General features: G+C 41.6%; 1 protein-coding gene across 2 annotated transcripts in view; it reads right to left on the bottom strand.

The window, feature by feature from the left end:
- furinb (furin (paired basic amino acid cleaving enzyme) b) overlaps nucleotides 1–25,239 on the bottom strand; it is an 81,993-nt gene that overhangs the window by 18,956 nt on the left and 37,798 nt on the right. For both annotated transcript variants that reach the window (XM_030426384.1, XM_030426385.1), the window contains exons 3-7: nucleotides 23,237–23,335; nucleotides 14,575–14,670; nucleotides 12,690–12,818; nucleotides 12,246–12,322; nucleotides 429–517 (exon numbers count right to left, since the gene is read on the bottom strand). In XM_030426384.1, the coding sequence (XP_030282244.1) occupies nucleotides 429–517; nucleotides 12,246–12,322; nucleotides 12,690–12,818; nucleotides 14,575–14,670; nucleotides 23,237–23,335 (490 nt within the window). The remainder of the gene's footprint in view (nucleotides 1–428; nucleotides 518–12,245; nucleotides 12,323–12,689; nucleotides 12,819–14,574; nucleotides 14,671–23,236; nucleotides 23,336–25,239) is intronic.

The following is a 25,239-nucleotide window of genomic DNA, read 5'->3' as shown; positions in this document are numbered from 1 at the left end:
CGATGCATCTCACTTCCACAGAGAAACTTCTGAAGAAAAATGGTCAAAAACTGTTTTTCTCAGTGGCGACAGGTCAAGGACAATCCGCTGTGTGCTCTTTCCTGTCACTGCAGCACACTTTCACTTGTGCCCGAGAAAGAATGGGGAGTCAATCAGGCGGTAAAAAAGTCAGTGGTCCAGAAGAAAAACAAAAACATCATGGATCAGCTATTATTGAAATGTGAAGTCGACTACAGCTCTGATTTTGAGGTCTCGGAATTCAGGCTCTGAATAGAGCCGCAATGAAAGGAATCCACTTCTGTGTTAATTAATTTAAATGTGAATATTATGGTGCATATCATTTCTAATTAAAATAATATCAAACTCATTTTATTTCTAATTAAAACACCGTACCCAATTAAAAAATCCCAGCGGGATGCTTCACTCACCTCCAATTTTAGCATTATAGGCAACACCAACACCACACACGCCGTTGTTGGCTGCGGCCGCAACTTCTCCTGCACACCGAGTTCCATGTCTGCGGAGAGAAACAGAGTCAAGAGATGCAAAAGTCACAAAGGAGGGAAAAAAAATCTCACATCAAGCGGAAGCATCGGATTTGTTACTCCTAGAACTGAGCTCAGCTTTTACGCGACACAACAGCTGAAATGTTGCTAAATAGTCAAACGAGAAATAAAGAAAGCTGGAGGCCCTTTTGTAAGTGCTAGAAAGCCTGACGTGCCTTCTCTATTAAAGGACCATTTGTTTCGAAGAGCTTTGAAATTCAAGACTTGCTTGTAACGAGACAGAGAACGGCGACCTTCGTAGTGAACATGACGTGCAGTTCTAATAAGATAAAAGGCACGATAAGCAACAACAAGCACAGCCAGTTGTAAAAAGAAATATGCGGAGCAATAGGGAGCATCGAGTGAAGTGAAATTGAATTCACTGAAACAGATTAAATGACAAATTGTTCATCTTTAAAGAAATTAAATCACATCTGTCTTTCAAGCTGAGCGATGATGTCCTCCAATAACACGCCACATTCTGCCAAAGTCCAAACAGCTTCACATAAGAGCTCTCCATTTGTGTCTTTGTCTTATAGTTGTAGTTATATTGTGACTGTACGCGGTTTGACAGTTGGATACATATTTCTGTGCACCAATCAGTTTAGTAACGTTTGGATCAAGATCGAATGACAGTTGTGGGGTTTTGTGCGCCTCTGCTGCCAGCACTATCAGTCAATCAAATCTGACCAAACACACCCACACAGTCACAGATTTTCTGAGTTTTGAGTGCTAAATTCTCAATAAATCATAATAAAGGAGTTTTGTCATGAATGTTTCCATGTTTCAGAGAAATACTCAAAGCTAAACGGCGTTTCTCTCAACATTCTGCTGCTTGGATGAGTGTTCAGAGGCATTTCCATCAGTAGCCGGGTCTTCCTTACTATATCGCTGAATATTAAAAGTGTCTTGTCTTCCTTTTAACAGCTGCTTCAGAGGGCTCCCTTTTTTTTCACCTCTACTCTGCTTCCGAGAAAAAATATCGGAAATCATTTCTGTTCTGAAATCGTCCACCGCACAGACTACAGGGATACCGGATACAGGCTTTTCTAATCAAAAATAACTGAAGTGAAACCTGAGGACAAATACAAAGACCTGTCTAAAATCAACTCTACCTTGACACTCACCGGCCGCAGGCTATCCAAATGAGATATGAGATGTTATCGATGTACATGAATTATTCACCGAGTCCCTCATTAATACGTTCAACCAGTCTTGGGTTTCAGAGAACAGACAGGTTCCCCACTGAGTGATGTCTGGATGTCAAATACACAACACTTCACTGACAAAAAACGCTCTGACCCACAAAAAGTGCTTCATAAACTACAGATCCAGTCTTATAAAAGACAATGAAAAGTCTAAATTGAAACCTTTCCAGCCTTTGCATCGCTTCAGGTAAATAAAGCTTCAGTTGTTGAACTGGATTACACTTGTTTCAATGCCTTCTGAACCGGTGTGATCCGACTGTGAATGAACAGGGAAGCATTTAACACAGGTCATTAAGATTGTCTTCTGATTACATAGCAGAAATCTGATTAGGAGGTGTCCGTTTTGTGTGAATGTTATCAGAGCAAAGCTAATTACAATCCAGAGTATTGTTTTGGAAACGCCAAAAATGACTTCCTGTTAGATCTCCAAACCTCCTCGGTGATGAGGCAGAGGACAAAGTCGTTTCACAGGGTCAGAGCATGGCTACGCCTCCAGCTGGGATCCTGATTAGACTCTGTGTAGCTCCGTGATATATTAGCCACCTGCTAATTCTCACTCTAAAACGTTTTAGCAGAGGATCACTGCTGTCTTCTTCACAATTCTTCTTCTCTTTCTCTCTCTCCCTTTTTACACAATCTCGGGATTCAAAGAACAAAACACAGAGCGAGGGGGGACAAAAAAAAAAGATAATGTTGCAGTTGAACCTGGCTTCCTGACAAATCATTTATTACATGACCCGGGCTGTCAACAACTACAAGCATTAAAGCGATTTTTAAACAAGTAATCAACTGGCCTGACAAGGCCTTTTTTTTGTCACTGATGGATATGCCCTTATACTAGGACCTTGGCACAACGTATGTCAGGGTGTAATACATCACAAATGCAATTAAAATGTTGTCATTGCTATCTGGAGATAGAACTACATTGGTTTACTGCTAACTGAATTTTTTCATACTGTACAAATAGCAGCAGGCAATGAAGACTTGACTGCTCCCTGCAGAACAGTTTCTGTACACTCCTGGGTTAAATTGAGACTTATTATGTGGGGAGCCCATTTTTTTTTTTTTTTTTTGCAGTGTCACGAAGCAGCAGCAAATTTTAATGAAATACTGCAGCTTCAAACATAATAATGGACTAACAAGAGTTAGAGAATCATTGCAATTCACACACACAAATCAGTTCCTTATCTGATTATCAAAGAGACACTTAGTCTATGAAAAAGCCTGAGGCGTAATCTTAAATCTCAGTTAGTCAGATTCCAGATACAACAGGTCGACTCTAAAGAATCAGAAACACAGGACCTGATGTCCAAGCGATCCCTTGTGCAAGCAGGTGTTAAAAACTTGTTCTTGAGAGTGGTAGATGGTTGACAGGTGTGGGCTCTCAAGTGGGTGCCCTCCATATTTGAGTTTAGTTGATTAACCCACTATGTCTCTGGAGGGCTCAACGCTGAAATTTGGAGTCCCAGAACCCCCCCACCTCCACTCTGTTTTCCTGACCTGTTGATGTTTAGTTGATGTTCTTGGAGCCCAGCAAACCCACTGGCTGCTTCTTTCACCTGCCTCTGAGACTGATTTAATGGTGTGCCGAAGAGCCATGCCACGGATTTCTGGGTCCTTAAGCAGTCTGATGGTAGAAGAAGCCACAAATCCTCTGCTTCCCACTTCGATCGGACAGACTTTGGTACTCGAGCCTTGCTGTTTTACTTCTGCTGCCAGCTCTGTATAGTGTAATTTCTTATGCTTGCAGGCCTTCTCAGCCTCCCACACGACTGCGAGCTACTCAAATGTGAATTACTCGAATACTGTATATACTGAATATTGCTTCTTCTACCTCAGTAAGAGACCGGGGTACATCTGATCCCTGCCAGATACATTAAAATCGGTACAGCAGGACATCTCCATCTGCATGTTAAGTGTTGAGCACATCTTTTAGTGAATATGTATAGTTTAATCAGCGCGGAGGAACAGATCGGCCCTCTCATTACATTTTAGCACACCACTGTGCTCCTGACTATGTCTGAGGGAAAGGCTCTACAAGCTCGTCCACACATATCAATCACATTATTATGTGGCGAAACACAGCGGAGTGGGTGCTGAATGGTAACTGTCAGTCATCTCAAGCTGCAAAACAAACTTAGCTGTAGGACCACTAGCCGTACTGTGAGTGACTGGCATGCAACTTATATTCTTACCCTCATTACCAGTGCTGCTCAGGACACTATTTAACCCACTGCATGTTTATATTTTAATGTACCTGATTAAAATATAAAAACAAGCACTGATGAACTCTATTTGAAGACTTACAAGACACTAAGTGCTTCTTCTGTAATTTAGTGTAGCAGAGGGTCAATGCTGCACACCAGCCTCCGTTTTAATGCATTGGGATCCAGTGCTTGCACTTGTTTGCTTTAGTTTGAAGTCTAGCTACATTTTAAAGCAATTTATACCACTAATTTTCTCGTCCGGAGCTGTTAATTTCCTTGCAGTGGAACACTACTGTGCAAACACAGAAGAAACCCTAATTCATGATGCGAAGATATTCCTTCAGTCCCCTTTAATCCTCAGGCCAGAGAGCTTGCAACCATCCACACAGGCCAAAAACACACATAGTCAGCACCGGGGCTGGCCAGATGGCTCGGAACAAAATAATGCATGCTTGCGCTATGTACAGAAATTTGCAGTTCAATTGCACAGGAAAGCGCAGCGTTAACCGTCAATGACTTTTGTTTAAAAACAAACAAATAAATGAGAAAGAAGCTTGGCTCACAGCTTTGCCTTTTGGAACAAATTTTCTTTGAATTTGTGTCTGGGAAATAAACTGCACTCTCTTATTAGTTTCTTTCTGATTAGCGATGCTGTGACTCAAAACAAAAATCACAACTTAACCTAAAAAAATAATAGTTGCCTTGTTTCGGAAACAAAAATGAACATCCATGACTATTAATAATATGCCTCTGGCTGTAACTATCTGCTCGCACATTTATGGTTTTGTGCACAGCATTGTAAAACAGGCTTTTGTGCTCCAGACAGCACATATCCTCAGACCAAGGAGCTGTGGCCACAGATGCGATGCCAGGCAGAGGATTCAGCCAGGATGGGCAGAGGGAGCGTGAAGCCAGATGCCTGGGAAGACATTTAAAGAGGCCATCCACACCAGGATGCAGCTGTTTTGAATACTATCTGCATGCACACATGCATGTGTGTCGGAATGTGTGAGTGGCCTGGGCTGAATTTCGCTAAAACAGCCAGACAGCTTAATATATCCAGGGAGGCTCAGAAGTGCCAGCGCGAACAAAAGGGTTTGAGATGAAGCCACACATTTATCTGTCAAATGTCCATGAAATTAAATGATTTCTGAGACACTGAATGCCTCCATTCCATATCCATTTAAAATAGATTGGAAGAGGTGTCACACACAGCGACTCGCAAGGTCAGGCCTAAGTGTGTTGTTTGAAAAGTTGAAAGTTTATAAGAGAGACGTCGCAAAACAGCAGGCTTTAAAAATAGTGCGGCTTCATGTCGGAGACGGACAATGACGGTAAATAAATCATTAGTGTGTGAGCAGGAGGATGACAAAAGCTAAATGCAGACGAGCCGCACAGAAGAACCAACAAAGCGTATGCAAAGCGTGGATAAAAGGCTGCTGAACTGGAGCTGCTCTATTCACGCAGCCAATGTGACCTCCCTTATCTTATCAGAGGAAGCAAAGGGACGAGTGAGGTAATGCTTTTATCTCGCCTCCTCAGGACAAGGCACCGTGTTTGGTCAAGTAGCTGCCCTGCCATTCATTCATTCTGGAGAACGTGGACATGTCGCCCCCATAATCTCTCTGGACATAAAGCAATGTAACAAAAAACCCATACACGCTGAACATACTGAACGACTTGGGGCGGCATAGTGAGCAATCAGAAAGGTCGAATGTGACGTTTTACTCAGATCTAAAGCTGCAAATTTGATAAAAGTGGTTAACTATACATACTTGAGGCGTAGGTTTGGCTATTTAGCTCAGTTTTCACGTCTTCCTGTCACCATGGCAGCACTAGACAGATGCCTTGCATTTGGCCAGGCTGTGTCTTGGTTTAATTCACACTTCTCGCTGTGTTTACATTCTTTCATTTACTTTGTGATGGCAGCCGGGTTCGCCTTGTCTCATTAGTGAATATAAGACTAATTCCCTGCAGTCATAGTGATTACCTCCTTTCACTCACTGTGACAGGAAGCTGTCTTTCCGAGAGGGACATAATAACTCCTTTTTTTTCTCTTTACATTAAACAATCTCTACTGTTATTGGAAACCTGTCTCCACATAGTTTCTTTGCAGCCTTGACACGTAGTAATGTTTTAGACGACCTCTCAGTGCAGACATATATGTAATTTAAATCTACTTTAATTGGATTTCAGAAATGTAGTATTGCTCAATCATTCATTTAAGAGACTCACAAGAGGCATATTACAGAAAATAATACTCAAAATCACACAGCAAAGGCACACATGTCCTGACCTAGTCAGTCTGGGTCACATGCCAGAAACGCTGGATTACTACATTTCCCATAATGCAGTTTCACTGTACAGATTGTGATTTGGGGCTATATAATAACAATACAGACTCTGACTGCCTCATACATGCCCACTTCTTTTAAAACACTGTATCTCTAGTCTAAAACTGCAAAGCTCTAAAATCTTAAGTCCAAACCCAGATAACCCTGGTGACATCATCAGAAGTTTTCTCCTCCAGAGCCACAAAGACATTGTACAATGTTTGAACAGGCTGAGTAAGACTCTTTGTGACCAGTAAACTGAACTTAATGTGTCTGCATTACTTCCAGAAGAGCAAGAAAAACACATAATTTCCTCCGTGCTTAAATGGCACTGTACCTTCTTACACAGCGCTTGAAATAGGAAGACATGTACTCAAGCATTGATGTTCACAGATGTATGCAAATATGACCACACATACAGACTCGTGCAGTGTCTGTATTGTGCTTTATAGAGTATTTGTGTTGAGATATGCATCACCAAGTGTGACTGATGTGTAACCCATGCATTGCTTGACTGCAGGATCAGTCTGTTGGTGTTGCTTTGTTGGTTTCTATCTGTTTTCAGAGGGACTGAATAGGGTCCGTTCATTGGAGCTGCCAAAAGGATTAGGCTATTTTCTGCTCCGCTCTGCTCGGCTCATCTCAGCTCAGCTCTGGCCTCAGGCAGGACTGTTCAAATGGTTACATAGCAGTGTGAAGTGGAGATCTCCTCATTGTGTGGCCGAACACAGAGGTGCTGTCTGCGGCTTTGTTGAGAATATGATCAGATGAGGTCGTTTCAAATTCCATTCCAGACTTGAATGTCATGGGTTTGAGACAAAAAAAAAGCACATATCGTGGGGACTTTTTTTTTTTGGGTAAGCAGAAGGCAGAAACTTTAGAAACACAAAGTCCGTCATCTGTCGTGACCATTCATACCTAAAGGCAGTTTAGAGTCTCTGATTCATTTGACTTGTATGACCTTATGTGGGAAGAAAGTCAGACTGATATTGAGGGAAAGAGTCTAACTCCACAAAAGGAGGAGACAAGTAACAGCTGTACTACTCCCTGAGTAAAATTTATTATCACTCTGCTGTATGGAGCCCTGTGGTGGGAGAGGAAATAAACTCTTAATGGGGCTATTGTGGTTAAAATGACCAGTGCAGAATGATGAGTTATCCGAAAAGGACATAAATGCGAATAAGGAGATGCACTGCGGCTCAGAGTGGGTTACTAAAAACAGATTGATTAAGTCTGTCAAACAATAAAGCACTATTAAATTATTTCTAATAGCTTGAAAGCAATCAATGGAACTTAATGGAAAAAGCGAAAAAAGAAGAAGAAGAAGAAAAAAAAAGCTCAACTTTGCATAGCATGTCTTCAAATCATATACAACACAGCAGGGTTATATTGATTGGCTCCGGGTGATTGGCAATGTCTCGTTAAAACGGGGTTTGGCTTAGGACTGCCACTTCCAATCACCATGAGTTATATCCTCATTGAACATTTTCAGAAATAAAGCAGCTATTGATCATTTTCTCTGGCAAAAATAACAGCGGGAAAGCCGACAGAAAGCAAGAAGAATTGAGTTTAAGAGTGAGGTCCCTGCCAAAATCACCTCCGAAAATGTCTGCTGGGCTGTCTGAAAAATAAACACGCCATCCCCGGCAGAGTAAACAAGGCGAGAGGAAGCAGAATTACATTATTCAGGCTTGACAAAGGGTGGCAGCTCTGTAAACAATAATATATAAACTCAGTGTAAACAGTGGAGGCCATTTATCTGCCTCATGTGATGGCCAAAATAAATAGAGAAAACATGTGTTGTGTGCAGTTTTCCGTCTCTTTTCTCTATGCCAGCAGTCAACTTAAGAGTCTACGGAAACTTATGTAGAAACTGTCAAGCATCAGCCTCAGAATAAAACAATTTCAACAGGGCTAAATATCCACAAGTCACCTTTTTTACTTGGTTAATTATCGTTTTAGTTATTAATAAACTGAGATAACACTGGCACATTTAGCCACACAAGCACTGCAATGTCTTCTGCTCCTTAAACCACTGAGGAAAATGCATACTATACTATAAAGGCATGAATGCAGATGCTCGAGGGACTGTCAGTGCTGCACAACTGTCGTCTAAAATGTATCATCAGGAAAGCGAACGCAGTGCAGGTGTGACCTGCTGTGTCAAACACTGTAACAGAGGTGCTAAAGCAGATGACGCGAGAGGAAGCTGTCTTCTTTGATTTGTGCTCTCCTCCAGTCCGACTAGTCCTTTATCGGCCCCCTGACGACCCAGGTTGTTGCCTCGATACAGACTTGGATATGCATGCAGCGTGTTTACAGCAGGGCCGGATGAGCTTTCTGATTTGCATTCACGTTCTTAAATAGAGAACGATTCAGGGCTTAGAAGCCACTTGTCTGGCAGCATTTGGCCTGAGGCGCCGTGCCCACAGATGGTATTTAACCGTGTTTTCCCTCTTTCTGAAGTTGTGGCCTGAATTTAATTGGATTGAGATTTCTTTTCTTCCACCGAAGTACAAAAACTATTCCACAGCGACACATTTGAAAGGCTGTTCACAGACACATTTGCTCTCCAGAGTCAGTAACCTGTCAGATTTAAACAATATTGTTGGATTTTGTAAGAGGATAAATCATGAATTAATATCTAATCTCCAGTAAATCACTGAAGGGGGATAAAGATCTTTTAAACTTTCAAATAACTAGTAATTAATATTACAAGATTTTTATGTTAAATTCATGAAAGTTTCACATTTCAGAAATGGGTCGGAACATCAGTTCAGTTCTGACCCATACCTTGCTTATACATTTATTAACTCATAAGAAAAACCTTTCAATAGCATTTTATAGAACTAAATTAAAAATGACCCTACTTAAAGTCATCAAATACTTCACCTGTTAATAACTGCAAGGCTCCCCTGTCTATCTATCACTGGAGACGCCTGCCCGGCCTTGACTAACGTCAAAAGAAATTAAGACTATAATGAAACTAAGCTTAAGATGCGTGTCACCTGCAGCGACTGGTGAAGGTGCAATACCCATTTTTCCTATCCAGTGCATTACTGCTGAAGGAGCACTTTCACGGCCAGAGAAACAAATAGCAACGAGCCACCAAGGACAAAGTCATTTGATAGGACGGTAGAAGGCTACAAACACTTCTCTTGGTCCATCTCAATGCCGTGATCAAGATTAGCCAACCACACCTCTTCCTTCATCTCCTTAGCCTCGAGTTCATGTCACTTTTCGTACCCAGGCGCTGATGGCTTAAATTGGACTGAAGGACACACAGGACCATGAAGCATGTCAATCATTTTCTAATATAGGCAGTCTCTACACAATCGAGGCATGTGGGTCTCAATTAATGGATAGCTGTGAAAATTTCCCTACAGGGGCTACTGGCTCTCTCTATTGGGACTTTTAGATGGACAGAGAGCAAGTGTGTGTGTGGCTGAATACATCTGCAGAAGACGGGGCAGTGAGTGAAAAACATAAATTACTAAATAACATGCCAAAGTAGTGTCCACATGAATGATTCTGAGCAAGCAGTAAATAAAATGAACAAAACTGGTTAATTAATTCTTTGTTTGACGTATGCAAAAATTCTCGTCTCCTTGTGCAAATAAGTGACTTGCGGCCTGAAACTGAAACCAGCGTTAATAAGGTGCTAAACCTCCTTCAAAGAGTGGTTTGTATTCATTCATTAACGGGACTCTATTGCACTTCCGTGTTGTGCTTGAAGCTGGTTGTTAGTTCTTGTCGGTGGACTCCATCTGTTAGTTACTGTTACTCTCTGTTAGCTGAGTGTAGAGAGAGGCGAGGAGACGAGAAATTCAAGGAATCTGAGGATTGCTAACTGCAAAATGGACAGGATGTTGGCCAAAACGACAACATCTTGTACAGAGGCTTTAAAAAAATTGTCCACAGGCCTGCATATGGCCTATAAATGACTAATTAATACATGTAAAATGCTTAGGGGGTTACATAAGAGCCCCTTTAAGATCTAGTTTAGCAACTTGATCAGCAATTTGAGCTAGTTGCAGCAAGCACTAGAAATACCGCCAATAATCATCTCCCTGGCGACCTCGCCAGGAAACTCGCAGATAGAAGGTTCTGCTCTACTGACAGCATGTAGACAGTAGGTGAAATCATTCCTGACGTCCTCTGCTCTAGCCTCGCCCTCTGCATCCGTATCGCACCAACATAATGGAGGAAAAGTGGAGGAAAATGGAGAAAAAAAAGACGAGCAGTGTCATGATGAAGCACAAATGGATTACCTGCTTGGCCAGACTTCAACCAGCCCTCAACTTTGCCTGCACCCACTTTAACAATCATCTGCAAGAGCTGCCAACTTAATAGGACAGAGCATCTCAATGGAAAAAGCCAGAGATGAGAATTCAAAAATCAGCCTTGCATGTCATCAGTACAAATGAACTGGCCTTCATGGATATGGAAAATACCCGCCTCCCACTCTCTTTGCTTTTTGTTGTCCAATGAATTTATTCATATAATCTCATTGTGAGGGGGTTGGGTGCATTACTCACTGTCGGCCAGCACTACTCTGTGGTGATTTACATGACTCATTGGATATAATTTGTCCACGCCACACACCGCAGCTCCACACTGTACACACTGAGACACGCCCTTGCTTTTCATTCTCTGCCAATAAATTGATCCAATCCAAGATAATTGCTTCAGCAATTCAACTGACATGGGTAGAAGAGTGTGTGTGCAAGAGCAAATCTATGCACTCTTTGTTTTTATGAGGAGCGTCTTTCTGAAGTAATAGCATGGTGCAGTCGGGGAGCTGAAGTGAACCAGAGGCAGGGAGTAATCCCCTCCAGTGGTGCTTTGTTCCATCAGCAGGACAGAGTGGGTTCTACTTTATACCGACAGAGAGGGCTGGGGTCGATCTGCATGGCTGCTCGAGCTGTCGGCAAGGACAAAAAAACAAGGCCTCCACTCAAAAAGCTGCTGACGCTACCCTCTTTCAAGATGAGTAAATGCTGTAGATGAATAGATCACATCTCAGATGAGGACAACAAAACAAAGGCTACCTGTGTAACAGAGGCAGCTTAGAGATATAAAAAATGTGAAAGTTTAAATCAGAACAACCTCGCAGAGATAATTCTATTCTCGCACAGTAGTCCCTACAATCTCATGAAAACTTGTTAGGCTTACTTAGCATCTCCCTCTGACCAACTGCAAGTGGATGCTGCGCTTTGAAAACCAAAATAAAGAACAAAAACAAAACAACAAACGGCTACAAAAAGACATGGTGGCACTCATCCCAGAAAAGAGAGATTTGAGACAAATCCTGCTGTGCATTTCAGAGGCAGGATGTAGCTTCTCAGCTGCTCCAGGGGGGATTGGACTAAGGCGGAGAACTGTGGTGTTTGTAGAAGGGAGGAGGGTGAAGGTTTCGGATTTGCCCTCGCTGAAGCTTTAGTGTTCCATCATTAAATTGGGGCGAATGCGTTTTAATACGATCAACAAAGACTGGAAGGAAAGAGCAAGAATCACCGAGGGCAAGTAAACAACTATTATATTAGCAACAAATAAGTGCCAGACAGGCTGCGCTGCTGTATGGGCTGGACCTTGAAATACAGCTACAGCAGCGTGGATTGTGCACTGAAGCAAGAGGGGAAAAAAGAGAAAGATCTTTCAAGACTTTGCAGAATGGCTGCACCGAGGCTTTCAAACTTTATGTAATTGGTTGCTAAATGTTAATGCTTCAGCCAAAAGTGTGTCACCCCTGTCAACTAACACTTGTATCAAAATAGTACAGAGTCAGAAACATCAAGGGTTTGACCGGGGCAGTTCGGTATATAAAAAAATAAATCTCAGTCCAAATGAATTTTTCTCAGTTTATGAATTAATCATGTGCCACCAGATTCTACAATCTGTGAAGCCGATCCTAGTCCTCGCGTTGCCAGGTTGCTGCTTTCGCCGACTTACCTGTTCTCATTCCGTTGTGTGTATCTTGGTTGAGGGTCAGCATCTCCGTCATTAACATCATAGCTGGCTTCTGGGTCCTGAGAGAGACATGAAAAAGATCAGAATGTTACTCGTGTCGTTTAAACCTGCTCCTAAAGTTCTCGATTAACTCTGTTGTAGGTCTGTGAGATCTGGCGATATGTATCGTGTGATGATAGTTAAAAATCTTGCGTTTAATAATATGCTCTGTTGTTTATTTCTCTGTTTCGCAAATCGCACTCTTTGTTGCTACATGGATCTTGGTAGAAATGTGCATGATGGCAGCACAGACAAACATGGAGAGACTGACCGCTACAGGGTTTGACGTAATTTTAATCTAGAATTGTAATTCTCCCATCCCTAATATGTACCATTTTCCTTTACATGTCAATGCTGTTTACAAATAGGGAGCTACTTTGCACTTACATAATTGTTGATGAGGTCAGGGTGGTCTTTCTCAATGCCGTCATCTAGGATAGTCACAACTACACCTCTTCCTGTGTAGCCTTGAGCCCAGGCTACTCTGGTATTCAGGTCTTGATGTGTTGGGGTGGACTGGAAGAGACACAAGACTATTGTTCAGTCATCAATCTCCGGTGACTGGCGCTTGCCAGGCAAACTCTAAATACGTTTTTAACCCTGAAAACGGCTGAACCCATCTGAAGAGACCTTCCACTCGCTGTGATAAAAAGGAAAACAGAAATGCTGAATACGGGAAAGATAAGGGAAGATCAGAGGTGGTTCATGGACACTTAAAATACAATTTTGATGCATCACCTCCTGGACGCCACTGTTTCCTCTGGGCTGGGCTGCCAAATGTGAGCACCTTGCTATAGTTATGCTTTCCGATTTAAAGACAGACAACCTGTTGCAGGTCAGAGGTCTTGGTGAGAGCATTTGCCTTTCTCTCACAGAAAAAGAATTGCCTCTCTGCAAGCTTCGCAAAGAAATGGGAGAGAGACAAATAGGAGGTACAGAGTGGTAAAACATGATTTGGATGAACAAATTTCGTACTGTGAGAAGTATGAAGAGAAGCGAGTGCCGGAGGTGGAAGAGATGGTTCCAGATAAACACATAGGGTAAATAGAGGAATGGGAAATATATCACAGACAACCTTGTCTGCCCCCTCCTCAGTTTCCTGCTGACTTTTCTCCACAGGGCACCACTTCTGCATGTGCACCTCTGAGAAGATGCCTGCATTCTTAAGTAAGCTTAAATTCCTGGATGCAGTCTTTGAACTGGTGCAGACACCGTTCAATACACATTTTTAAGTAAATGTTTGTTACAGACTTATGTAACCAAATAACCCAATGGAAAAGCTCTTTAAATACATTAAAGTAGCTGCATTACCAAAGCAAGATGTAGGTAATACCTTCAGCTAAACCATCGTTGTTTGGTTTGCAAGTCAGAGCTGTGTGGAACAGAAAAAAAAAGGGTTTAAGTCCTCAGACGATTAAAGGTCTAATGCTGAATGGCAGAGGTGGTTTCACAACTTCTATTCACTGGTGATTTATGTCTGGGATAGTCAATGTTGTCATTAATCCGCTGCTGTGACAGAGGTTTTGCGCATATAGAAAAGGAAAGAAGGGGAGATTAAGGCAAATTGAAGCATCTCTGGGAAAAGCTGTGAATAACGAAAGAGACATGGAGCCAGGACCATTTTCTATCAACCTTTCACAGGTGACTCAGCTTAGTAGTCGATCTGTCCTGACATTTCATTTTACATTCAACTCAGCATCCCAGGATGCATTGTATGATACATTTTACCGAGGAAACCTTGTATTAGTGGCGGTAAAGCTGAAGTAACTAAGCCTTTCAGGGTCAGCAATGACAGCAATTCAATTTATGCTTATCTGACTGATCATAAGACTTATTAACTTCAGCCACTTCGATAATGAATACATCTTTAAGTCAGGTAACCTCACAAACTCCTGCAGAGCTGGAAATACTAAGTGATGTGCGGCTCAGACGGGGCTGAATGAAGAGACCGATGTTTAATCAGAAATAATTGCATAGCAAAAAAAGGTCGTTTGTTATTATACTTTGCTATTCCTCAATCTGAATGCAGACAGAGACCTTCTCTGTAGCTTCAATATTGAAAGTGCGGAATACAAACAGATGAAAAATCCTTATAAATTCCACTGCGACACCTACAATGCTTGAATCTCTTCGTTGGCAATACTGTTTATATTACAACAAGCTTGCAACTGCAAATATACTGCCATTATAGAAATAATGCACAAATGGATGTTTTTAACACATCTGTCATAATGTCAAAGCTTACGTATAAAGATAAGAGACAACCACATACCAGGTACCACTGCTTGGGGAAATCGGGGTCTTTTGGATCTTCATAAACATCCCTCTTCTTCCTTTTTTTCACCACCTGCTGCTCCGCCCACAGGACCTAGGGTGCCCAAACAGATGCACACACACACACACACAGAAAATTCATGGTTTACACATTTACCCTCACATGCCTTTGTGCCATTAGTAATGTTCTAATTTCAGAAAGTGTTGGCGTGTCCTACAGACTGTAAACGCGGAAAACACGGCCCCAGCTGTGTTCACAAAGTAATAACGAGAAAGAGAGGCAGGGATGTGAAGCAAATCTAATTTATTTCAGTCCTGGGATGCAGAGAGAAAGTGGCTACTGTACAGCATGGCAGAGTAGGGGCCTTTGAAGTCCTTGAGGCTGCAGGGGTTCGCGCAAGACTGCTAAGGGCGAGTGTGACAAAGTGGGTGAGACCACACCATTTGTCCCTTTACATTTCATTTCTATTTGAGTTAGTATGCTTGTGTAGTTTGTTTAACCAGTAGTCCATCTTTGTTCAATATTATGCAGACACATCCTGTCCCGGGTTTGGTTTGAGTTTGCAGTATATATTTAAGTACAGATCATTAACATCAACGTGTCCGGCTAAATCAAACACAGACAAGTAATGTTAAGTTAAATAAGTTTATTGACTTAATTCAGTTTATGTGCAATTAAGTAATCTTTACAGATGCATTGTTTTGTTGCTTTTGTTTCATACTCACCATGTGGTCCATTGGCAAAAGGAGGAAAGGGATATTACTTCCTGCTTTTATAACCTGGATGACATCATCAGTGAGGTCATCGGGCGGTACCATCTATGGGGGGGGGATGCAGATTGTGTGGGAATGCGAAATGTGCATAGTTTGATATGATGTGACATATTTGAGCACAGATGTGTGTGTGATAAAAGCCTATGTGAATTCCCATTGGGTGATGAAATTAAGATTAATAATATGGATGCTTACCGGTTTTTAGAAGGGAGAGGAGGCTTCCCTGCGGCTTGGGTGAGTCCAGGTGGATTCCTGTCTTTGGCTCCCAGCATGCAGGGAAGTCAGAGGAGTGTGTGGTGTCAAAGAGAGAGGACACCAGGTGTGCAGGAGAGTGCACAGTGTGTCTCACTTTAATATTGAGTGGAGTTATTTTCAGTCAAGTTGAGTTAACTGTTTTTTTCTTTGATACTTTTTGTAAATATCTTTTTTGTTGTTTGGTTCACTGTGCATTTTGGTGGCACTTTCTGCAAGAATTAAAACTCTATTTTTGATACTTGAACCCTGCGTTGAGAGTCTGCCTCCTACATTCCATTCACTCAGGCCAGCCCTACCACAGCGAGTGACAGTAATTGCCAATATCTCACATAGAAACTGACATTTTACTGTTTGGTTTCTGAAGTTGGAAAAAAAAACCAAAATCAAACTGTTACAAACAAGCCTGCCAGACGCCGCACAATAGCAAATCATTTAACGTCTGTCCACCTGCCAGTTAAGATGAAGGATTTTTTTCTATTCTATTTTCATTGTGTTTCATTGTGCTTGTGTTGTATTGTTGATTTATTATGACAGGTAGTTTGCTCTGTGTGCATGATTGCCAGTAATAAGAATACATAAGGACAACCATAGAATTTGATATTTTTGTCGATGGTTGAATATTTTAACACAGACTACACAAATACTAGATGACACAAACAATATCCTGTCGGAGCTTTTCTTATGTTACACCTGCAAACCCATGGGTGATTGTAGAAGCGCAGCTTCCTGATGTGGTAAATGGAAAACTGTCAGCAGACTCCCTCCACCAGTCACCTCCAGATACTAAATATTTCATTTTCATGTGTCTTAACAACTTAGCATTTCATACCTAAGCTTTGAGTCAGAATAAGATAGGCTGACACTATGTAACCTAAGAATAAGAAACACTTTCTCATTACTAACAAAGAAAACAATTGATTTGTTAGTAGTGTTTCACTGCTTTACTGAAACACTACATTTTGTTCCATTTAAACCAAAAGCAACGAAGATGATAATTCCTATAAAGCAACGAAGATGTGTTTTTTCGTGTTATTGTAAAAGAAAACATTAAAATAACATTTAACTGCAAACTGGGACTGAACTAATACTGTAGGAGGAAGCTGTATGGAAGGAGTGAAACCACAGCAGAGATGCTTATCTTCTGCATCTGTTTAAGCAAATGCTGCTGTGTATTATTACTGTCAGTGATAAATGCATCCATTGCTGATTTTTTTGCTGAAGGGGACAAAGCTTAAAGTGGCTCTCGCTTTTCTATTAAGAACACTCAAGCGAAGCGTGTCTAAACGTGTGAATTTTCCTTTACAATGCCCTGCAGATTCTGGAAGTACCGCTTGTTATTTAAGTATTTCACTTCTTTTCAGCCAGTTCTTTCTTCTTCCCATGTTGCCGTTGGAGGTGTTCGGAGTTGTGAGGCTTTTGTGTTTGCTTGACTTTTTATGATAATTCCTATAAAGCACGTTGTCTCCTGAAAACATGTTCAGCACGGCTACAGAGTCTGTTGAAGCTCCTAACCTAGTTGAAAACTTTGCCTTAGAGAATGATGTCATTAACCTTATTCGAGTGACCCTAGACTAATTACCATGTATCCCATTTCATTACATTATAATTGCACACTCCTGACCTCGTTGCACTGCTGCCCACTGCACACCACATTAATATTAGAGAAAAGGCACAACTAATGCATGATCATCACCATATAGCAAATTAATGCAAATTACTAACATTAGTGCATTCAGTTCACAGCTTACTTAACATCACCTTTACATAACATATTTTGTGTATGCGTATTAAATAATGTGGAATGCATTCAAACACTCCAGCAAGATGTTCTCCTTATTATCTCCTAGATTATCAAATATCAGAGATATTTTCCTGAAGGCCAAGTCAGTCAGATGGAGAGCTAAATAAGAACACAGAGGTACACTGTGATAACCACCCTGAGGTTGGGGAAAAGGACAGAGAAAGAGTTGCAAAACACAGCCGCACAAAGAAGCAATCAGGAGACCAGAAGAAGGTCTAGGTCTGTAATCCACTGGAGCAATAAACTATTTGTTCCATCTCTTGCACAGTGTCCTGAGGGCTATTCCTGTCTGATGACTAAGGAGAGGCCATGCTGGTATTGTTTGAAAAATCAGAGGCACTGTGAGACAGGCAGACTGGGCTTTGTAACTTTTGGAGCACAGCTCTATAGATCAGAGAAATACATGTTAAAGGACAAGTCTTTTTGTTTTACCAACAAATCCCATGGAAAGACCTCAACCCAACAACAAACTGATTTAGTTAAAAAGTACTGTCTTTGTATCTAAAGCCTGATAAATCTTATTCCACTGTGGCACATTAGGATAAACATGGGCACTGTAGTTTATTTGGACTGGATCCCGATAAATGCTCTTGTACTGTAAATCAGTGTTTCTAGCCTGGGGCTAACAGCACTCCAGAGGGGTCACAAGATTAATTTGAAGTGTTGGGAGAAGATAAACAGAATATAAGAGCAGAAAAACACATATTCATGGTTTACTTTTAAGACATTTCTTTAATCTTTGATGTTTTTCTTGTGAATTACTGGATAATTGTATCCATTCAGGCCTCTAAAAATAATCAAAATCAAACAATCTGATAGGGAAAAATCCCTCTTTAAGGGTGCTTTCACATCAGAGACCCAGACCCAGAACTGATCATACCTAATGTGATAAACACCCTTAGTCTTCAGTGCTCCAAGGGTTTGTGGATTAATCAATTAGTTGATCAAAAGAAGATTCACTGAACACTAGAACAGCACTCAGTAGAGTACATACATCTTCAAGGCCCAGCGTTGCACTTTTATACTCACTCATTGATGCCAGCCACCTACACTTTATACGCCTGATTTTTGTCCATCAAGAAGAAGTTAATTTGGTTCAATCTGCGCCAAGTACCATCATCCATCCAAGTTTTATGGCGATCCATTCAGTAGTTTTTGGGTAACTTTACTGACCAACCAACCAACCAACCAACCAACCAACCAACAAACAACCAACCAACCAACCAAACAACCAACAAACAACCAACAAACAACCAACAACCAAACAAACAAACACATTTGAAAACATAACTGACATGGCAGTGGTATCTCCTTTGATATTTAATTAATCATTCCAGCAATTTTTTCAGTCAAAAGCCTAAACTGCTAATCTATTGTTCTTGGAAATCATCAGCAGTCCCCATAGTCCCCGACAAATACAATATTTCCCTCTGTCACTCGGGTAAATCTTATGCAAACATTTGTGTCTTCAGTAGGAATCAGTGGAAAAGTGTGGAAGTCTGCGAGAACTGAGAGACAACCTGCTTGATTAAGTTTTTAACATTATGAGTTTAGGTGACAGTTAGAAAAATATAGAACATTCCCATCCTGTATTAGTGAGGCAAAGGAGAGTAGTAAAGACAGAGAGAGAGAGAGATAGATAGATAGATAGAGAGAGAGAGAGAGAGGGAGGGAGGGAGGGAGGGAGGGAGGGAGGGAGAGAGAGATGTATTGTAGGCAAAGGTCCCTCTGAAACACAGTATGCGGTAAGCTGCCTTCCACTGCGGTTTTACAAAACCAACAGCAGCCACCCCAAAACAAATCGATTCTTTCCTTCACAGAGAAGGTGTGCAGCGTGGAGTGGAGAGATGACAAACAACCCTCACAAGCATAATGGTAAAAGCTTATGCAGCTGCCAATGTCATCTTGCCGCTGAGTGATTATTCAAAGGGGATGGTGATAAGCGGCATGTTAGCACCACCGAGCAGGGGAAAGGGACAATGGGGGTAATGTGAGAGACAGCGGCCAGATTACAGACAGGAAAAACTGTAACAAGCTCAAAGCTTAGCACTGACTAATCCAAATCCCATCCATTATGTTTAACTGCGTTTCAAATGTGTTTTCTTTGAAGTAGGTGAGACTGAACCTCTTCTTTACCCTTTTCCAGGGATCAGATGGTCTCCCGCACACAAATTTACAAATGCACACTAATAAACACATGTAAACACAAACCCACTCACTTTGGCTGTGATGTTTTTTGGCAGTGGTCATGCTTTGCCTAAGGTTTGGTCTGTTTCTGCTTGTGTGGGTGTGTAAGTAACCTAGGGACAAACTGTTGCTCCTTTGCTAGAAACCTGTCGACCCAAGTAGCTGAGGGTTTAAGCACAGTGTTAACTTGAACTACTGACTCAGACGAACCTGTGAGACAAAATGTCTTCTGTCAAAAATGTCTTCATAGTGGAAACGTCTTTATCTCCCCGGCTCAGCTGTTAGGGCTCCAGTTTTAAGTTCAAGATGCTCTTGTACTTGGTACTGCCAAATGGCAAATAGCAAATAAAGGAAATAGGCAATCTAGCCACACAGTTAACCTCACTTTCTATTTTACAGATTAATTCTGCTCCTTTCCAGGCACTACGTAGGAGGATTTCAACTTTCTATTGACTGTTTCTAACAAGTCCTGCGGTTCTGCCAACAGTTCCCTCTGCATTTCAAGCCCTACCAAATCAAATTAAATCAAATCCATTTTTATTTATAAAGCCCAAAATCACAATCACATTGCCTCAGTGGGCTTTACAAACTGTACAGTGAACGACATCCTCTGTCCTTCGACTCTAGATTCAAGCGAGGAAAAACTTGGCAGTGCACACAACTCTAAAATCCAGTATTCTCCATCATTAAATCCTCCTCAGCAACAATGACAAAATCCATGCCTCTGTCACTGCCCATCCTAAATCTGCTATGTTGTTTATTTTGGATATTTCAAAACAATTCTTATAGCCAGCTGAGTGCCATAGTACTCTCTCACTGCTCCCAGGCAGACACCTCTGAACCCATCTGATCTCAGAGCCTTGTTAATGTCCATTTATCCTGACCTCTGACACCGGCCTCAGTGAATGTCACCATATCTCACTAATGATGTCTTTGGCGTCGGAGCTTGTCACATCACATTGGTCCTCTCCAACCAGCTTGAGTTGGAAAATATAGGGAGGAATCCTTGGGCTCTACTTGGCAGCCCTGCCTTGTTACAGATGGCCCAGTCTGTTCCCACCTCTTAAATGCCCCCTTTTAGCACCAGTCCGATACCTTTTAAGATGCTCTTAAATAGCTGCAATTACCAATGCTGCCTTCAGTGTTTCCAATGTTAACATGGCAGCAGCGTGTTGCTGAGTCAGGTGGTAGAAGCACTGAAAGAGAGTGTGCCTACTGCACACTCGCACATCTATCCCATGTTACCTTGGTTGACTAGCTTGCTGATCAGTAGCCATGTTTACACAGAGGCTAATATTCATAAAAACATCTCAATAGGATTTCCGAAACTTTCATTGCAGAGGGGCAGTACCATGGAAACAATTTAACCTGATAAGAAAATAATCAGGCTGTATTTTTTCCGTGCATGCCCTCAGTCTTAATACAATAGGGATGAATATTTCTCCTCTTCCAAAAAAAAAGGCTTCCAACCTAAAGTTGACCTCTGCAGAGAGTTTGTTTTTGATTAACATTTTTAAGAACTGAACAATATTGGATGCCTGCATGGTAGTAAAATGAGAAATAACAACCTGTAGACCTCGCAGGCAACGCAAAAATTGCAACTACTGCTCTGTAAGATGAACGAAATCCATCTGCTGATCAATCTTGTGCCAAAGATATACTGCTGAGTGGGTTGGTGCTGAAAGGTAGAGGAAGACGACTTTTGCACATTTCACAAAGCAACTCTTAATAAATGCTTCTTCGCATGAAAAATCCAAACTATATAAGATCACATCCGATGTCAAAGTTGACCTGAAATCTTCAATCAGAATGAAAAAAATGTCGATGTGTAAGCACAGCTAATTAGCTTTGACATCAACGAGGAAAATCTTGTTTTTTGTGAGCATTTCAAGTGATCAAACTAAATTGCAATACGGTACATTTATTTAACAATAATGCAAATACATTGGCTTCATCAAATAAGCTAAACTGCTTCACAATGCTCCAAGTGCGACATTAAGAAACAAATATTTTTTCTTTTTCATGGGCCAAGGTGCGGTCTGAACAGATGAGTTTTCAGTCTGCAGAAAGAAGATTCATTGAAAACTGTACGCACAACAGCAGATGTGTACAGTCTCTGCCGACCTCATATCAATGGGGAGCACGTTCCACCATTGTGAAGCCAAGACAGCGAACAGTCACGATGATTGCTCTGGTGGTCAATCACAGTATAAGCATGATGTATAGCAGATTTCATCCCAATCACAAAGGAACATATTTTCCCTTGCGTTACTCCATCTTGCAACGCAAACAGATTTGTTGTTGCTCAGGGTTTTGAGCTTTTCTTCACTAAGAATCCACACACAGTGGAGGTGAAGAGAAAACCATTCACAGTGAAGTTTGTGGAGCATCCCTATTTTTGTTGCTGGGACTGGTGTGGCATTTTGCCCACTCAGGTTCAGATAACATTCCCTCCCTCGGTGGCTCTAGTGTTAAAGCAATTAAATCCATGGACATGGCTATGAAAAGGTTATGACAATCTTAGACTTGAAAAATGTACCATACTAACCTGGTTATAGTTCTTGCTTCACATGCATGCACACACACTCTCACATGTTAATAGCAAATCTCCTATTGCCTTAACAAGGCAGCGGTGCAATAATCTATACATTTCATATTTTATTAGAATATTAATGTACTATGAAATCTTTTTGTTCAAGGTCATATCTTTTGTTTCCTTGGCTGAGGAGGACATGCTTTAATGTGTACACTGCCTGATTGTGTTTCCATAGTTGTAATAAATATTCAAGAGTAATGTTTTTATTGTTAATTTAATCAGTGTAGAAAATTCACTAACATATTCGTCCCCAGCCAGTGCATGAACTGCATCAAGTAAAGAAACCCAATAACCTTTCTAAAAACAGAGAAAGGTTCTTGTTATTCATGAAGGTTGATGTACAACTGGACATAATAAGTACTTTCTGTCCTTCTCCACCTACTCCTTCTGCTTCCACTGTTATTTTAAAATTCACTGTCTATGAAAAGAAAAAAACGTGCTTTCTGAAAAAGGAAGTTTCCCCATATTTGATAAGAGCTTAAACCTCTCTCAGTTTAAGAAATAAAATCAATGCAGGGTTTTCCCTTTTCTCCCCTCTATGTTGGCATCTACAAGCTGACTCATCTGGTAAATAGAGAAAATGAGATTTCGAGAGAGTTACAGTATGCCAGGTATAAATTTGTGGTTTGGCTGTGTGCAAATTCAGAACCAGATGTCCAAATGACGATGATATTTAGGGATGGACAATGCTCTTGTCTATGGATGCATGCCAATATTCCTCTCTAGTTAACATTGAGGTGCAAAAACATTTTTAACAAGACTGGAGAGAAAGCAAACCCAAACACAGAGACAATCCCAGCTGTTGGGTTGTGTTTAATTTGCACATTTACAGCTACATGGTACTTCGGATGGGGTCAGGGGGACAGATGGAAGGACTGGTGCTGACTTAAAAGAATACACAGTTTGACAGGCTGTCATTGATGCTGGCATCCTTTTCTTCTCTTGCGATTTACACACTAGCGATGTGTAATCCAATCTGTCTTTTGGCCTTTTGTTGCCAACATGGAGTGCAGCAATGAGCTCTGTGAGAGCTGACACCAGTCTTACCTGTGGTTCTTTTTGCAGTTTGATGTGCATCCCCATGTGGCCAGACAAAGCCCTCTTCTCCACGGCATGATGCCTGAAGTGATAATAATCTCCAAAAACCTGCACAAACACAAAGGGAAAGGCAATGAGTTCACCTGCAGCAACAGGACGGCCAGATTACGCTCCGTGCTCACCAAGGCATTCATGTGCACACGCGAGCAAACGTGCAGATAGAGTTCACTTCGGAAGGAGCTGAAACAGACAGACAGACACCGAAGCCTGGCATTTATGTCCATATTCAACACAAAGTGAGCATCTGGTTGATGGAAACATGAGCATCGTAAGATTATGAAAGATACAACCACCATAATTTTAACACCCGTAACATATCATGAGAGTCTTTGCCGAAGACGTGCTGTAAAAGTCAAATGAAAGTTGTGGCCGTCGAATGCTATCAAAATGGGACTCTTATTATCATTTAAACAAGGTTTAAATTTTCACAAGCCGGTTCAGAGTTAGAAATCTATTTAAGGGTCTGATCAGACCTCAGATTCATATTTCCGCCTTTCAGAGAGAATTATAAACGAGCCTGTCTATTCCACAGAGCAACAAAACCCAGAGGAACAGATGCTAACCTGTAAGTGGGGTAAAGTAACCGCTCTCTGCAGACTGGAGAAACACACACACACACACACACACACACACACACACACACACACACACACACACACACACACACACACACACACACAGATGTGCACAGACAGAAAGACATCCATTATACAGCTGCAGATGGACAGTATCTATGAAAAATGATTAGGTGCATCCATTAGCGGTAGAGTCCCTTCAGAGTTAGACTGAAGCATTCCTCATGCCGCTGTAGTTGTTCTTTCACACGTCCTGCTCATAAAAGGGCTTTTAAGGACAAGCAATTGGCTGACAGCTGTCACCAAACTGGCCTAAAGCCTCAGGGAGTGCTTTCTTTTTGTGAGTCTTGCTCTTAAGTGACACACAGAGCAGCCTGTTCCTCCCCTAGTCATGATCAAGGACAGCTGACCTGAGAATGGGACACTAAATAATACAGACATCCAGAGATAAATGTGCGATAAAACGCCAAAATAACCAAACAAAAGGTGGAGGGGGAGGAAGACGAGGAGGAGCCCTGCCACTCTTCGCATGGGTATTCACAAGAGAGAGCTGCCTCCATTTGAAGAGGAAGCATCGCAATCTGTATAGTAGCGCCGCTGGGGACTGGCTCACCTTCACAAGCTCAGTGGAGCGGAGGAAGAGGGGAGGGAGGTGGGATGACGAAGGGATCGGCAAGGGTGGATGTGGGTGCTGGGTTTGACAGGCCGACCAGGCAGGATGGATGTTTGTGAGGAGGAGAAGAGCAGACGCAGCAGGATGGAAGGCTCTCCTGGGGCTGCAGGCTGATTTTGCCGGCTGGCTGTCTGCGAGCCGACCAGACTGGAAGGATGGAGCTCCGAGGCTCAGCCTGGCAGCACTGATATAAAGCTGCCAGCCAAGTGCCGGCCAATTTGACTTCATTTGTCAAATATTTGTAATTAGGGCTTGATTTTTAAATCTCTCTTGCTGTGATAATTTCCACATAAACCCAAGTGACCATCAGTCTTAACTGGTGTAATACAAAAAAATTATAGCAGTTCATGTAGCACACATTTATGTGTGGAGAAGATTAATAAAGCTGCTTTTGTGAGGAGACGGCTTTGCAAAAGGATAGAGCTTTAAATAATATTGTGTAATTCAAAGGCTATATCACAAAATCTCTGGGTGAAAGAATTGAATGTCTCAGTATATTTTGATCAAATACCTCGATATCGCGATGATATTGTCAGGATGACTGTCGGTACCTTGACAAAATAATAAAACAATGAGATTTTTTGAAAAATTCAGTAATGTGGGTATAATGACCAAGCCATATTTGCACAGGACGAGTATTACCAAAGGACCTCATGTGATTTAGAAATTACCACCCCACGCACGGGATAGGCAAAGTCTGTATT

The sequence above is a fragment of the Sparus aurata genome, chromosome 8 (assembly GCF_900880675.1).
Source record: "Sparus aurata chromosome 8, fSpaAur1.1, whole genome shotgun sequence".
Lineage (NCBI taxonomy): Eukaryota > Metazoa > Chordata > Actinopteri > Spariformes > Sparidae > Sparus > Sparus aurata.
Note: the sequence above shows the minus strand (reverse complement) of the source record. Positions and strands in the feature narration are given on the sequence as shown.